Raw genomic sequence first — 14,115 nt, forward strand, 5'->3', positions numbered from 1 at the left:
CGGGGAGGGCGGGATATAAAAATAAAATATTATTATTATTATTATTATCTCTGGGGCTCTTGAGACGGAAGGGCCCACTTGTCTTCCACAGTCCTCTCATTGCTACTTCAGTAGAAGGAAGCTTCAGAGCCTGTACCTTTTTAAGAGAGAACATTCTTTCACCCCCTAATAATCCAGTCCGCGCAACCTGAGCAAATATCATTTTTATTTATCTTATCTGGCTTATATCCTGCCCTCCCCACAGAGCAGGCTCGGGGCAGATAACATCAGAAATAGTCAATAAATAGTCAATATGCCACAATGCAGAATATTTTGGCCATTTACATATGATTCTACAGCCTTTCTGTTTGTATGACAAAGATTTCTATGAAACTAAAATATTCTTAAACTAACCTGGTCAAATGAAATATACTTCTCTATCTAGTAGTCTTGACTAACATGTTGTAGAAAATTGCATGGTATGGTATTAATTGTTTTAACTGCTTGGAGGACATCTTGGTAGATTTGTTTTATTCCTGTAGGAAAACAAACCATGGCAGTTTTGCAAATTGCATTATTAATGTAATTTCCATTTCCTCTTTTTAGAAAGAGAGTTTTGGGAGTTATGTAATAAATGTAATATGATGAGACCAAAACGTTCCCATCACTGCAGCCGTTGTGGACACTGTGTTCGGAGAATGGATCATCATTGTCCATGGTAAGATGAACTTTTTACATTGCATCTTTTCTTGGTGCACTGCTTTCTGAATTAATCATTGTCTGGCCATGATGCTTTACTAGAATTTACATAGCAAATTTATTGTTATAAGATTGATTTCAACAGAGAATCCAGACCTTAACAGGCTGGAAAACTGGGCTGAAATCAATAAAATGAATTTTGACAGGAATAAATGAAAAGTTCTGCATTTAGGTAGGAAAAACCCAATGCATGGTTATAGGATGGGGGAGACTGGTCTTAGCAGTAGGATTTGCGAAAAGGATCTAGGGGTCTTAGTGGATCATACGCTGAACATGAGTCAACAGTGTGATGCGGTGGCTAAAAAAGCAAATGCAGTTTTGGGCTGCATCAACGGAAGTATAGTGTCCAGATCACGTGATGTGATCATATCGCTTTACTCTGCTCTGGTAAGACCTCACCTGGAGTATTGTGTTCAGTTTTGGGCACCACATTTTAAGAAGGATATAGACAAGCTGGAACAACTGCAGAGGAGGGGTGACTAAGATGGTGAGGAGTCTGGAGACCAAGTCCTATGAGGAAAGGTTGAAGGAGCTGGGCATGTTTAGCCTGGAGAGGAGGCGGCTGAGAGGTGATATGATCACCAACTTCAAGTCCTTGAAGGGCTGTCATATAGAGGATGGTGTGGAATTGTTTTCTGTGGCCCCAGAAGGTAGGACCAGAACCAATGGGTTGAAATTAAATCAAAAGAGTTTCTGGTTCAACATTAGGAAGAACTTCCTGACCGTTAGAGTGATTCCTCAGTGGAACAGGCTTCCCTGGGAGGTGGTGGGCTCTCCTTCCTTGGAGGTTTTTAAACAGAGGCTAGATGGCCATCTGACAGCAATGAAGATCCTGTGAATTTAGGGCGAAGTATTTGTGAGTTTCCTGCATTGTGCAGGGGGTTGGGCTAGATGACCCTAGAAGTCCCATCCAACTCTATGATTCTTGATATAGTGTCTCCCTCTTTTGTAGCAAGAAATGTTAAATGGAGAACTATAGAACGTGATTTATAAGCTTCAATATTTGTCATTATTGGTATGTACAAGAGAAAGCATTCCTCCATGTACAAAAGGGCAGGGTGTTATTTGGGGTAATTATGCTGCTTACAGTCTCTACCAGTAGGCATAATCAAGGGAGGAGGAGTTCAAAGAGAACAGTGGTGAATGTTCTTTCCTTTGTCCTGTTCCTTTCACCTGTTATGAGATGTACTAGTTCATTGGTTTGGTTTACAGTTCATGTTACAGTCTAGAAACCAGTGGTGCGTTTATACTGTACTGCATGTGTTTATACTGTTTTCTGCAGGATTAATAACTGTGTTGGTGAAGATAATCACTGGCTGTTTTTGCAGTTGTGCTTCTACACACAGCTCCTCAGTTCCTATACACTACTACTTGATTTCTGCCACTGTTACTACCTTGAACCACTAAGAAAAATTAATTGGGTAAGAATTTTCTCCTTCCAGTGTAAATGCTGAGCATTTTCATTGTATTATGATGTACTTTAACATTGATACTTGAAGCATATTTTTTGTATTTTACCTGTCACTGAATCCTTGTACAGAGGTGGAATTTTTAGGCTTCCAATGACTGAGTAAAGGACAAGTTGGTAAATTAGTAAGGGTAAACACTTTGTCCCTTTTAAAAATATCTTTCACCAAATTGTCATGAAGTTGCTACATAATACGAAGTATATAAGAAAATGTCAAATTCAGCATGATGTCTGCAATCCAAACATGCATTTGTTAACACGGTATGCATTAAACATTATTTGTTTATATGTAGATTAAAGGGCCCAGATGATGGAAATGGATTTTTTTTGGGGGGGGGGGACTTCCAGGGAAGGAAAATGTCGAGCTGAGCTGCTTCTCATAACGGGAGCAGGCTGGAACTTCTGTTTGGGGTAGTGGAAGGCAATTTAATGCCTACTGCCTACTTTTCTCAGTCAGAGATTAGTCCAAGATATGCACAGGAAACTTTGAGAAGATTTACCTTGGCTAAAAGGGAGTCCCGGGGGGGGGGGCGCTCCTTTGAGGCTTTAAGGAGTCTCCGTGAAGAGTTGCATTTTCATCATCTGCAGAAGTTTTCAGAGTCATTTATTTGACATAAGTTCGACAGGATCCTAACCTTCTTGGACATTGCTAAACATCTAAAGCTTTGCAAGACCGGTGGGAACTTGGAGAATTGGAAGAGAAGGTACAAATTACTATCTTTCATTCCGGAACTATTTACAGCTTAATGGAATAAATTTAAAAGGTGGGAAAGGAAAATCTAGAAAGTCTGGAAGAAGAGGGGAGGAAGAGGTGAAATTTGGACTTTAGAAATATAAAAGACAGTGTTAAAAGCGCTAAAAAGTGGAAAGGAATTTATTGTTTAGTCTACTTGCGGTTTTGAAAAAAGAGCACCATCGTCACAGACCTGCAGCATATTCAAGCAAGACAGGAAGTACGTCAAGTATCATGAGATCTCCTTATCAGTGTGAATGAGACTTTGTAGCAACAAAAGCAGGAAGTAGCGGAAGGAAAACCTACTCTAGGAATTTACTACCATTGAGAAACATCGGCGGCCATTGCTGGGAGGTCAAAATAAAAACAATGTTTTTAAAGAATTCGGGACATTAAAAATTATTGGAGTTAACTGAGAAGAGGGTAAGAAGTTAAATACTATTGGTCATATTATTTGTGTGGACCTTGGATGTTTTTAAAAGGGGAAAAAATTGTAAGGAGCAGTAAAAAGTTGCGACCGCCATTTTGGAAGATTTAAAAACTTTAAAAATAAATATCTTGACTTTGGGAGCTCCGAGGACAGCGAAATTGGGCTTGTTATAAAGGGCAAGTCCTACTTTTTTGAATCTGATAGTCAAATTGATAGTCAATTAAGTAGCCCGTACAAGGGCTACTTAATTGGAAAAAATGCAGGACCAATTGGAGGCAATGGAGGCCAGAATGATGAAAGGGGTGAGAGAGATGATAAATGAATCAGGAAAAAAAATATTGCAGAGATTTAAAAAGATATGGAAGATCTCAGAAAGGAAACTGAGGAAACATCTAAGAAAGTGCAGGAGGTAGAAGGCAGAATGAAAGTATATGATTCCACCTTGTTGAAAATGCAAGAAAAAGTGACAATCCATGACTGCAAATTGATGGAGACTCAGATACGTCTGAGAGGAGTACCTGAGAAGGAGGATGGTGATTTAAAAGAATATATAATAAAAATAATTGCAGAATTTTTAGAGGAAGACCCTGAAGCGACTAAAAACATGTATGACTATATGTATAGAATGAACTCACTTTATCCCAAGAAAAATAACTTACCAAGAGATGTTGTCATAAGATATATGACAAAGGAAATGGTGGGAAGGATCATGAGTAAAAACTTTGAAAAGACATTGATAGTGGGAGGCAGTAGAGTGGGAATCATGAAGGAGCTGCCAAGGCAAGTGATAAATGATAGAAGAACATATAAAAAGTTGACAGAAAAATTGAGAGACAATGGAATGAGGTTTAGATGCATAATACCTGAAGGCTTGAGCTTTGAACTCCAGGGGAAAAGAATCACAATTACAAATGCACAGGATATGCATAGATTTTTTGAAGAAAATAAAGAATTTACACCATGATGGATTACAAATTATTGTCTTGGAATGTAAATAGACTAAATTCACCACAAAAAAGAAGGGCAACATTTCATTGGATTAAGAAACAAAACTGTAATATAATTTGTTTGCAAGAAATGCATATCAAACAAAAGGATTATAAATTTTTATGGAACAAACAATTGGGAGTGGAATTTTTTTCACTGGCTGAACAGAAGAAAAGAGGAGTGGTTTTTTATATTAAACAAGAATTGGAGCCAAAATTAGTATTTAAGGATAAAGATGGAAGATTTGTAGCAGTAGAGACAATATTAGATGGAAAAAAAACGTTGTTAATACGACTCTATGTGCCTAATGGTGCAAAGGATGTTTTTTTAAAAGACATTATACAACAGCTTGATGAATTGACCTATGACCAAGTTTTGATAATAGGAGATTTTAATGGAACAGTTAACAACTCATTGGACAGGTTGGGAGGGGGGGAAAAGCAATAGTAAAGAAGGAAAATTGCCGAAGTCTTTTTTTGAACTGGTTAAACAAGAAAATCTGGAAGATCTCTCTCTCTCTCTCAGCTTGACTTCGCGAACGAAGATTTAAGAAGGGTGCAGTAGTCCACGTCTGCTGCAGGCTCGCTGGTGGCTGACAAGACCAATGCGGGAAAGGCAGATCCGGCCACAGTGGCTGCAGGGAAAAGTCTGATTTGGGGTTGGTGCTGTAGCAGTGCAATTCTTCCTCAATCTCCTTTTGTCCTCAAGACCAGCTATGCATGCATTCTCAAAGGAAGAGACAGCCTGGTGGATGGTGTGCCTCCATGCTTTGCGATCTGAGGCTAGGTCAGACCACTGGTGATGGTTGATGCGACAGGTGCCAAGGGATTTCTTCAAGGAGTCCTTGTACCTCTTCTTTGGTGCCCCTCTATTTCGATGGCCGGTGGAAAGTTTGCCATACAGAGCAATCTTGGGAAGGCGGTGGTTTTCCATCCTAGAAATATGCCCTGCCCAGCGCAGCTGCGTCTTCAACAGCAGTGCCTCTATGCTTGTAACCTCCGCCCTCTTGAGGACTTCAGTGTTGGTCACAAAGTCACTCCAGTGGATGTTAAGGATGGTGCGAAGGCAGCGCTGATGAAAGCGCTCAAGGAGTTGCAGGTGATGACGGTATAAAACCCACGATTCGGAGCCGTACATGAGGCTTGTCATCACAACCGCTTTGTAAACATTGATCTTTGTGCCTTTTTTCATATGCTTGTTGCTCCACACTCTTTTGTGCAGTCGGCCAGATGCACGGTTTGCCTTTGCCAGCCTGTTGTAAATCTCCTTGTCAATCTTGGCGTCTGAGGAGATGATGCACCCCAGGTAGCTGAACTGCTGGACTGTCTTCAGAACTGATTCACCCACAGTGATGCAGGGAGGGTGATAATCTTCCTGGGGTGCAGGCTGGTGGAGAACTTCTGTCTTCTTCAGACTAACTTCTAGGCCGAATAGCTTGGCAGCCTCTGCAAAGCAGGACGTCATATGCTGCAGAGCTGATACCGAGTGGGAGATGAGTGCAGCATCATCAGCAAACAGTAGCTCTCGGATAAGTTTTTCCATTGTCTTGGAGTGAACCTTTAGTCGCCTCAGATTGAACAGGCTGCCGTCGGTGCGATAGCGGATGTAGACACCATCGTCATCATCTAGATCTATTGCGGCTCTTTGAAGCATCATGCTAAAGAAGATCGTAAAGAGAGTTGGCGCGAGAACGCAGCCTTGCTTTACACCTGTGCCTAGTGGGAAGGGCTCCGAGAGGTCGTTGCAGTGTCTGACTTGGCCTCGGTGGTCTTCATGTAGCTGGATGATCATGCTGAGGAACCTTGGGGTACATCCTAAATGTTCCAAGATTTGCCACAGGCCTTTCCTGCTAACGGTATCGAAAGCTTTGGTAAGGTCGACAAAAGTCACATATAGACCCTTGTTCTGTTCCCTGCATTTCTCTTGGAGCTGCCTGAGAATAAATACCATGTCGGTGGTGCTCCTGTTAGCTCTGAAGCCGCACTGGCTCTCTGGGAGGAGTTCTTCTGCAATGGTGGTTACCAGTCTGTTCAGGAGTATTCTGGCAAGGATTTTGCCTGCGATGGAGAGCAAGGTTATCCCCCGGTAGTTGGAGCAGTCTGACTTTTCCCCTTTGTTCTTGTGTAGAGTGATGATGATTGCATCGCGAAAGTCCTGTGGTAGTTTGCCTTGTTCCCAGCAGGTGACAAGTACTTTGTGAAGTGTGCTATGTAGTACTGTGCCCCCATGCTTCCAGACCTCTGGCGGTATTCCATCAACTCCCACTGCCTTGCCACTTTTCAGTTGCTTGATGGCTTTAACAGTCTCTTCTAGGGTGGGGATCTCATCCAACTCTGTTTTCACTGGTTGAAGTGGGGTGAGGTGGATTGCTGAATCTTGAACTACGCGGTTGGCACTGAAGAGAACCTGAAAATACTCCAAGCACCGGTTCAGTATGGATGCCTTGTCTGTGAGGAGCACTTGGCCATCTGCACTACGCAAGGGACTCTGAGCCTGATATGATGGGCCATATACTGCCTTCAGGGCTTCGTAGAACCCTCTTAAATCACCAGTGTCTGCACACAGCTGGGTTCTCTCTGCAAGCTTGGTCCACCACTCGTTCTGAATGTCTCGAAGCTTGCGCTGGAGGTTGCTACATGCAGCACGAAAGATATATATCTGGAAGATATATGGAGGAAATTTAACCCTGAAGTTCGGGACTATACTTTCTTTTCTGCAAGACACAAAACTTTTTCTAGAATTGACATGTTGTGGGGAACTAAAGATTTAGGTCTTATAACAAGGAAAATAGAGATTTTACCAAAAATTGGTGCTGATCATAACCCAATAATGTGGATTACAAAATTGTCCAAGAAGGTGAGAAAATGGAGATTGAATGAAGATTTGTTACAGAATAAAGAAACAGTGACATACCTAGAAAATGAAACTAAAGCTTTTTTCCAAGTGAATGACAGAGGATATTGACTTTCAGACGGACTGGGATGCCTATAAAGCAGTAATGAGAGGAATGTTGATTACTTTGAATAATAAAGATAAGAGAGTAAAAGAAAAACAGTTGTTGGACATTCAAAATGAAATAAAGAAAAAGGAAGAGGAGTTGAGAAAAAGGTCAGGGAAAAAGAAAATTTTAAGGTAAATTAAAATATTACAAACTCAGTTGAGACATTTGTTAAATAAAGAAGTGGAATGGAGTTTGAAAAGACTTCAGCAGAAATCCTTTGAGGGAGCAAATAAACCGGGAAAGTATTTGGCTTGGCAATTGAAGAAAAAGAGAGAAAATAGAATTATTAACAGGATTGTGGTAGATGGAAGAGAAGTGGTTACTCAAGAGGGAATAAAAAGAGAATTTTTAAGTACTATGCCAAATTGTTTAAAGGTGTTAAAATAAAGAAAGAGAAGATGGATGAGTATTTACAAAAGATAAAAATAGAGCCCTTAACTGAAAATATGTGAAAAGTTTTGAATGATCCAATTGAAAAAATAGAAATTGAAGCAGGAATTAACGCAATGAAGAATGGAAAAGTACCTGGGCCTGATGGATATACAGGTAAATATTTTAAAACTTTTAAAGATGAGTTAATACCAAAATTGCAGAGGTTGATGAATACAATAAGAATAAAAGGGAAAGTACCAAACACATGGGAAGAAGCTGTTATTTCGTTGATACCTAAGGAAGATAGAGATGTCACAAACGTAAAAAATGACAGACCAATTTCGCTATTAAATAATGACTATAAAATATTTACAAGAATCTTAGCGGAACAGCTTAAACAACATTTGATAAACTTTATAAAGGAAGATCAAGCAGGGTTTCTTCCCAAAAGAAGAAACAATTAATGTAAATAAAGAAATACAGATGGAAACTTGAGAATATTTGTGGAAGAACTCTATGAAACTTTCAACATATCAAAGTATTAAAGAAAACTGCTTTAAGATGATGTATAGATGGTATATAACTCCTAAAAAAATTGGCAATGATGAATAATAAGATGCCAGACAGATGTTGGAAATGTAAAAAGCATGAAGGTTCTTTCTACCATATATGGTGGACTTGTGAAAGAGCTGAAATGTTTTGGCAGATGATTCAGCAAGAGATTTCTAAGATCTTAGGATATGAGTTTAACAAAGTTGCAGAGACTTTTCTGTTGGGACTACAAATGGAAAAATTTCCAAAAGAAGATAGAACTTTAATCTGGAACTTGCTCTCAGCCACTAGGACATTGTATGCGCAGTTGTGGAAGCAAGTAAAAATACCAGAGAAATGGGATTGGATTATAAAAGTTATGACATGGAGTGAAATGGAAAAATTAACAAGAATATTAAGAGACTATAATTTAGAAGTTTTTAAGACGGAATGGAAAAAGTTTAGAAGATGTGTAGAAAAAGAGTGGAAAATAAAAAGACATTGGACAATCTTTGATAATGATTAAGTTTTAAAAAGAAAAAGAATATAAATTTTTGTTTTAATAGTTAAGGGTACCTTTAAATATTTGCATTTTAAGTAAATAACACCAGCGGGGGTCTAGTAGTGGGGGGAGGGGTGGGTAGAAAGTAATATATGGGGTAGATAAAAGAAGCTTTTTTAAAAAAAGATGTAAGATATAGATTTATTACCATACGCTACCAATAAAATTGTTTTAAATACGAAATGGAGTTTTGGGGGTGGGGAGGCAATTGCTTCAGAATATTAGGGCTTTGGCATTCAGTGTTGTTTACATTTTGCTAATGATTTGATTCAGATGATTTGATAGTTACATTATTTTTAAAAAGTCATCTGCAGAATTGGTAGTAGGTGGAGAAAAGATAAAATTAAATTTAATTTGCTTGGGAATTCAGCCAGAGTTAAGGCTTTGGAGATGACATCAGACATTTGGTTGATTTCTGACTGTGTTGCTAAGGATTTGATATCCCAGAAGTGTGTGCCGCACAATCACTCATTCTGCCCTTTGGCATTGAAGGATAGAAACAGAAAACAAAATCCATTTAATCTTTAGACAGAAATTATGTGCTGTAGAAAGTCAGGACTGAAGCTCAGTTCATTTTACATTTCACACCTTTGCTATCCTTAAGGAAGGCAAACATTATCTTGCCTTTTTAAAATTTGTTTTCTAAAGCCTTGATTCTGAATGTTTGCAAAGGGGTTTCTGCTTGCAAAGTCAGGCTAACTTTCCTGAGATGCTAAAAACACCTTGAGAAGATGCACAGGTGAAACTGCCATTATAGCTCTTTGTGTTTGCTTGCTGCCATTGTGACTTTGTTTCAGGCTTTGAAACAAAAATGAACACTAACTTTACCTTAATACGTGCAAAAGTTTTGCATATCATTTTAGAATGTTTATAGCAAATATATGAGCCTGCCTTGGCGGGGGAGGGCGGGATACAAAAATCAATTTTTTATTATTATTATTATTATTATTAAATACATGGTATAGATAGACTGGGGTTGTCTCTGAATATAATAATAAAGTGGTACTGGCAAAATGGAGCTCTCTCATTAGTTGAAACCTGTGCTACAAAAACCATTGGTCCACCACCTGTCACTCTACACCTCTGCACCCCTATTGGGTCACAGCTGTCCCCCTCAGCCTGGGAATGCTGGAAAGAACTGCCCAAAGCCTCAGAGGCACTCTTACCTCAGAAAGACACACATCAGACACCCTTTCCTGTCTGCTCTACTTCAGAAGTCCTTATGAATGGTTCCTGCTGTCCTGCACCCTCCTGAGCAGCCTCCAGGCCCCCATGCCAATGTAGCTCTACCTGCAGACAGCCCACACAGACAGCCAGATACAATACACAGCCCCTCTTTCTCTCCCCAGTGACCTTGCCATTCTGCTACACGCTTCACAACACACTTCAGAGGGTGCACCTCTCCCAATGCAATCCTGAGGCCTTCTAACAAGCCCAATGTCTACACAGGTAGGCAGCGACTACTGGAGCCTCTACTGCCTCTGTCCGCCGTGCCATGGTGGGGAGTGTGTGCTCCTTTCCACGCTGGGTTGGAGAGTGAGGATTCTGTGCTGAAGGGAGAGAGTCTGCCTCTGTTCACAATCACACTACTAACTCCAGAGGAGTGCTTTGCCTTGCACGAGAGAGGCCAGAGCTGTGCCTCAGTGATAGAGCCAGTCCGTGTTGGGGGGGGGGAGGTGTCATTTACACAACAGGTTAGAGATTGAGGATACTGTGCCAGGGGAAAGACACCATCACGAGCCTCTGCAGAAAATCCCATAACACCAGTTTCCTTCATTTCCTACAATTCCTGTCTTAATGTTAACTGGAAATACCTTCAGATTCTTTGTGCATGACACTGGCAGGCTGCTAACAGGTGCAGAGGAATGAGAAGGGCAGGGACTGCAGCTCACTAGTAGAGCATCTGTATAATGACTTGAATTTATATAGGTGTGCTCCTTTAATTGTTGGTAAATTGCAGTACGAAAAGGGGGGGTGAAAGAGGGGGAATGAGTGAGTGAGTGAGGTGACTGGTTGGTGACTGAGAGAGTGTGGGTGGAGCTAAGAAGGGTGGGTGGGGGTGTGAGGAGAGAGAGAGAGAGGTCAGTCAGCAGTGAACTCTCAGCAGGGTGACAGCAGTTAACTGTTAATCATGGTCAGTCAGCAGTCTGCACAGAGTCTGAGAAACAGTCTTCTGATTAGAATTCCATATAGTGCTGTGAAAAAATTAAGATTCTATCTAAAGAAGAAAAGTAGAAATACTTAGAGGGCATATTAGCGCTGGATAGAGAGCCAAAACCTAATATCATAGCCATGTGAGAGACAGAAGATATCAGAAAGTTGTGTTAGGAAGAGAAAAGACGATCTGAGAGTGAGAAGTATGTGAAATGAGAGTGACACCTCAGTCAGAAGTTATTAATCTTCACTGAATAATTAAGCTATAAACATCTTGAAATCAATACACTTATTTTCGTCTGGCCTTCAACTAAAGTACAGAGCTGCTTAACATCATGGTATGGAATTTAGCACTAAAACTGTTTTAAAAATTTGTTCAATATTTAAAGTGCAATTGTTAATTTTAATTGATCTTACTGTAATTGTTTTTATTGCTTTATGGTTTTATTGTTTTATTGTGGATTTAATGTTGTTGTTAGCCGCCCTGAGCCTGCTTCGGCGGGGAAGGCGGGATATAAATGTGAAGAATAAATAATAAATTGTACAAATAAGCTTTTATTTTGTTTATATTAACCTGGAAACCTATGATTTTAAAATATAAGAGTCTCATTCTCAGGGTCATATAGTCCAACAAAGAAGCCTTAGAGCTTAGGCACATTCATTGGGGAACATTAAATAAAGTGTTTGGAGTTCAATTCCTGGTGGCAGCATTACACATGAATTAAAAGAGAGGCTGAGGGGCTACTGCCACTCTGAGTATGCAGTATTTACCTTACTGGACCAGGGGTCTGATTCAGCCTCTGTCAAGTAATGACTGTTCAAATGCCATCTTCCACTTTGTAGCATGGAGTTGGGACACTGCACTTACTCCTTCCAAAATTCAATACACATTCATCAACCCTACCCTCTTCCTAGAGCCCATTGTATTTCCTTCTCACAACAGGCATTATTGCTAGTTTAATATAATTTTTATATAAAGGTGTAATTTTCTAAAACCCAGTATGAATTAAAATTAAACATCTTTTTTCTTTAAAAAAAATCCATGTCCCTTTATCTATATTTGATTGTATGGGTAACTGGTGTGTTGTAGACTCCTGCTATCTTTTTTGGAAACTAAGAAATAAGATTCCATTTTACTGAAATGGGTAATTACTTGAAAGACCCTCCAGGAATAGTTACATATGCCTTTAAAAGTTAAATATTAAAAAGCAATGATATTTCTTGAGCGATATAATTCCGTTGTATGTTTGGTTTCAGATACTGTGTTTGTTTGTCCAGTAGGAGGAGCAGTATTACTTTGAGAGTACCCTAGCAACTGAGTAAGCCATTAAGATACTGTAAATTTTATTTGCTGGCCACTACCAGAAGGCATTACTTATTTGTACCCACCACAAGGAATTCTATATTTTCTGTGTATATGACACGCTTGGTATGTCGTATATATGATATATACATGCTCTGTGTATATGACATGCTTGGCCAAGAGAGGCTGAGCATGAAATCTCTCTCCACCTATTTTTGTGTCACTTTAGTTGGCCCATCAGTGAACATGAGAACATGTGAAGCTGACTGTCAGACCACTGGTTCCTTAGTCCATTGCTATCTACTCTGGCCGGCAGTGGTTTTCTAGACAGAGGTCTGTCATTACTTGGGTGGTACTGCTTGCATTTTGTACATGCAAACTAAGGTTTTGCCAGTACCATTACCCACTATGTTCTTGGTGTAGATCCATCAGGTCAACTGGACGCTAAAGTGATTGACAGCAACATAGAGTGCGTCAGCCTCACTGCAGTTAAAATGCCTGAAAAATAGATTATTTTGATGAGGGTGGTAAAGTGCTAATCTTAAATTCAGAGTGATAACCTGTGCTGTTTATAGTACTGTTTTTCTTTAATGTTTTTAGGAGACAGTGAGAATTGCTTAATGTATGTTTGTTAGATCATTTAAAAGTACAGTTCTTCAGCATATGATAGTCCTTTACTTTAAATTTACTGGCGGGCCTAGTCTACAGCTCTATGGATTATACAAAACAAGTCCCAGAAAACTATGTTGAATAAAAGGCCTTCCGGTGTTGAGACCATGTGATAGGCATGTGAAAGGCCGAATTATCTGCCTAAGGAGGTGCTAATGCTTATTCTCCCGTGGGATTACATCTGAGAAGTAGGTGATACTGCTTTTTGTTAAGAAATCATGGGAACAGAGTTCATTCATTCTCATCCTTGTTTGAATGGGCTTCTGAATTTTTGACAAACGTGAAGACTATTTCTTCTACTTTGGTGACGGGTGGAAACTAGGATATAGGTTTGGAGTTCAGACTTGAGACTGGATCTCGCATTGCATGAGAGCTGGAATAAATAGTTGAGTAGGAATGCGTACTATGGATCTTGCTGTTGATTTATTAAAATCTGCTGCTCTTAGTCTTAATTTCCCTTTGTGAAGTAGTGTACATGATCTCATGCACATTTATAAAGCCTTCAGTTTGCTTCTCAGTTTCACTTCAAAGGCTATAGTTGTATGGGAAGGGCATACAATTTCACCAGGTAGATAGCAGGATCTGGGCCACTCAGTGGAAAAAGACTGTAGGGAGAGAAAGGAGTACTCAGGACATCACTGCATATATTGCTCCTTGTCAGTAGTGTCTGATAAAAAAATTTTTGTTGTCTTTATCCTGAGCGTTTTCTTACCCCAGCTCCAAAGCATTGGCTACTTCTAGTCAGGGGCAGGAAAATAATGACATCAGTACACAAAATGATTCTTACTAGACTCTAATGGCTAGGGATAGAGGTCATTTTGTAGAAAAATAGGTGGTGGAGTTCATCCAGGGATTGTTATGCAGCTGCACATACTACTCAATGGACAAGGAGGTGGAACTCTCAGAAGGAGGAGGTGGAACTCTCAGAAAGGTTCAGCAGCTGCGCTTCTGTGAGCTCCCACTGAATCTGAGGCCTGGATAGGGATAGGAAAACAACAGAGGTTGTTTTTTTTGTGGGGGGGGAGAGTCAAATGCTTTCTTTTTTGTAATATCTTGATCTCAGAACATATTGTCTGTATTGAGTCTAAAACCTTTATCTGGGCTGTACATCTTCAGATGACAGATTGGTCTTCATGTGATGAAAAGTTCATCCATGCAAAAGTACTC

At 39.9% G+C, this 14,115-nt stretch overlaps 1 protein-coding gene across 2 annotated transcripts in view; it reads left to right on the plus strand.

Moving 5' to 3' along the window:
• ZDHHC21 (zinc finger DHHC-type palmitoyltransferase 21) overlaps positions 1 to 14,115 on the plus strand; it is a 48,568-nt gene that overhangs the window by 13,325 nt on the left and 21,128 nt on the right. For both annotated transcript variants that reach the window (XM_060237271.1, XM_060237272.1), the window contains exons 4-5: positions 586 to 697; positions 2,021 to 2,159. In XM_060237271.1, coding sequence (XP_060093254.1) covers positions 586 to 697; positions 2,021 to 2,159 — 251 coding nt within the window. The remainder of the gene's footprint in view (positions 1 to 585; positions 698 to 2,020; positions 2,160 to 14,115) is intronic.

Source organism: Heteronotia binoei, chromosome 4 (genome assembly GCF_032191835.1).
Source record: "Heteronotia binoei isolate CCM8104 ecotype False Entrance Well chromosome 4, APGP_CSIRO_Hbin_v1, whole genome shotgun sequence".
NCBI classification, from domain to species: Eukaryota; Metazoa; Chordata; class Lepidosauria; order Squamata; family Gekkonidae; genus Heteronotia; species Heteronotia binoei.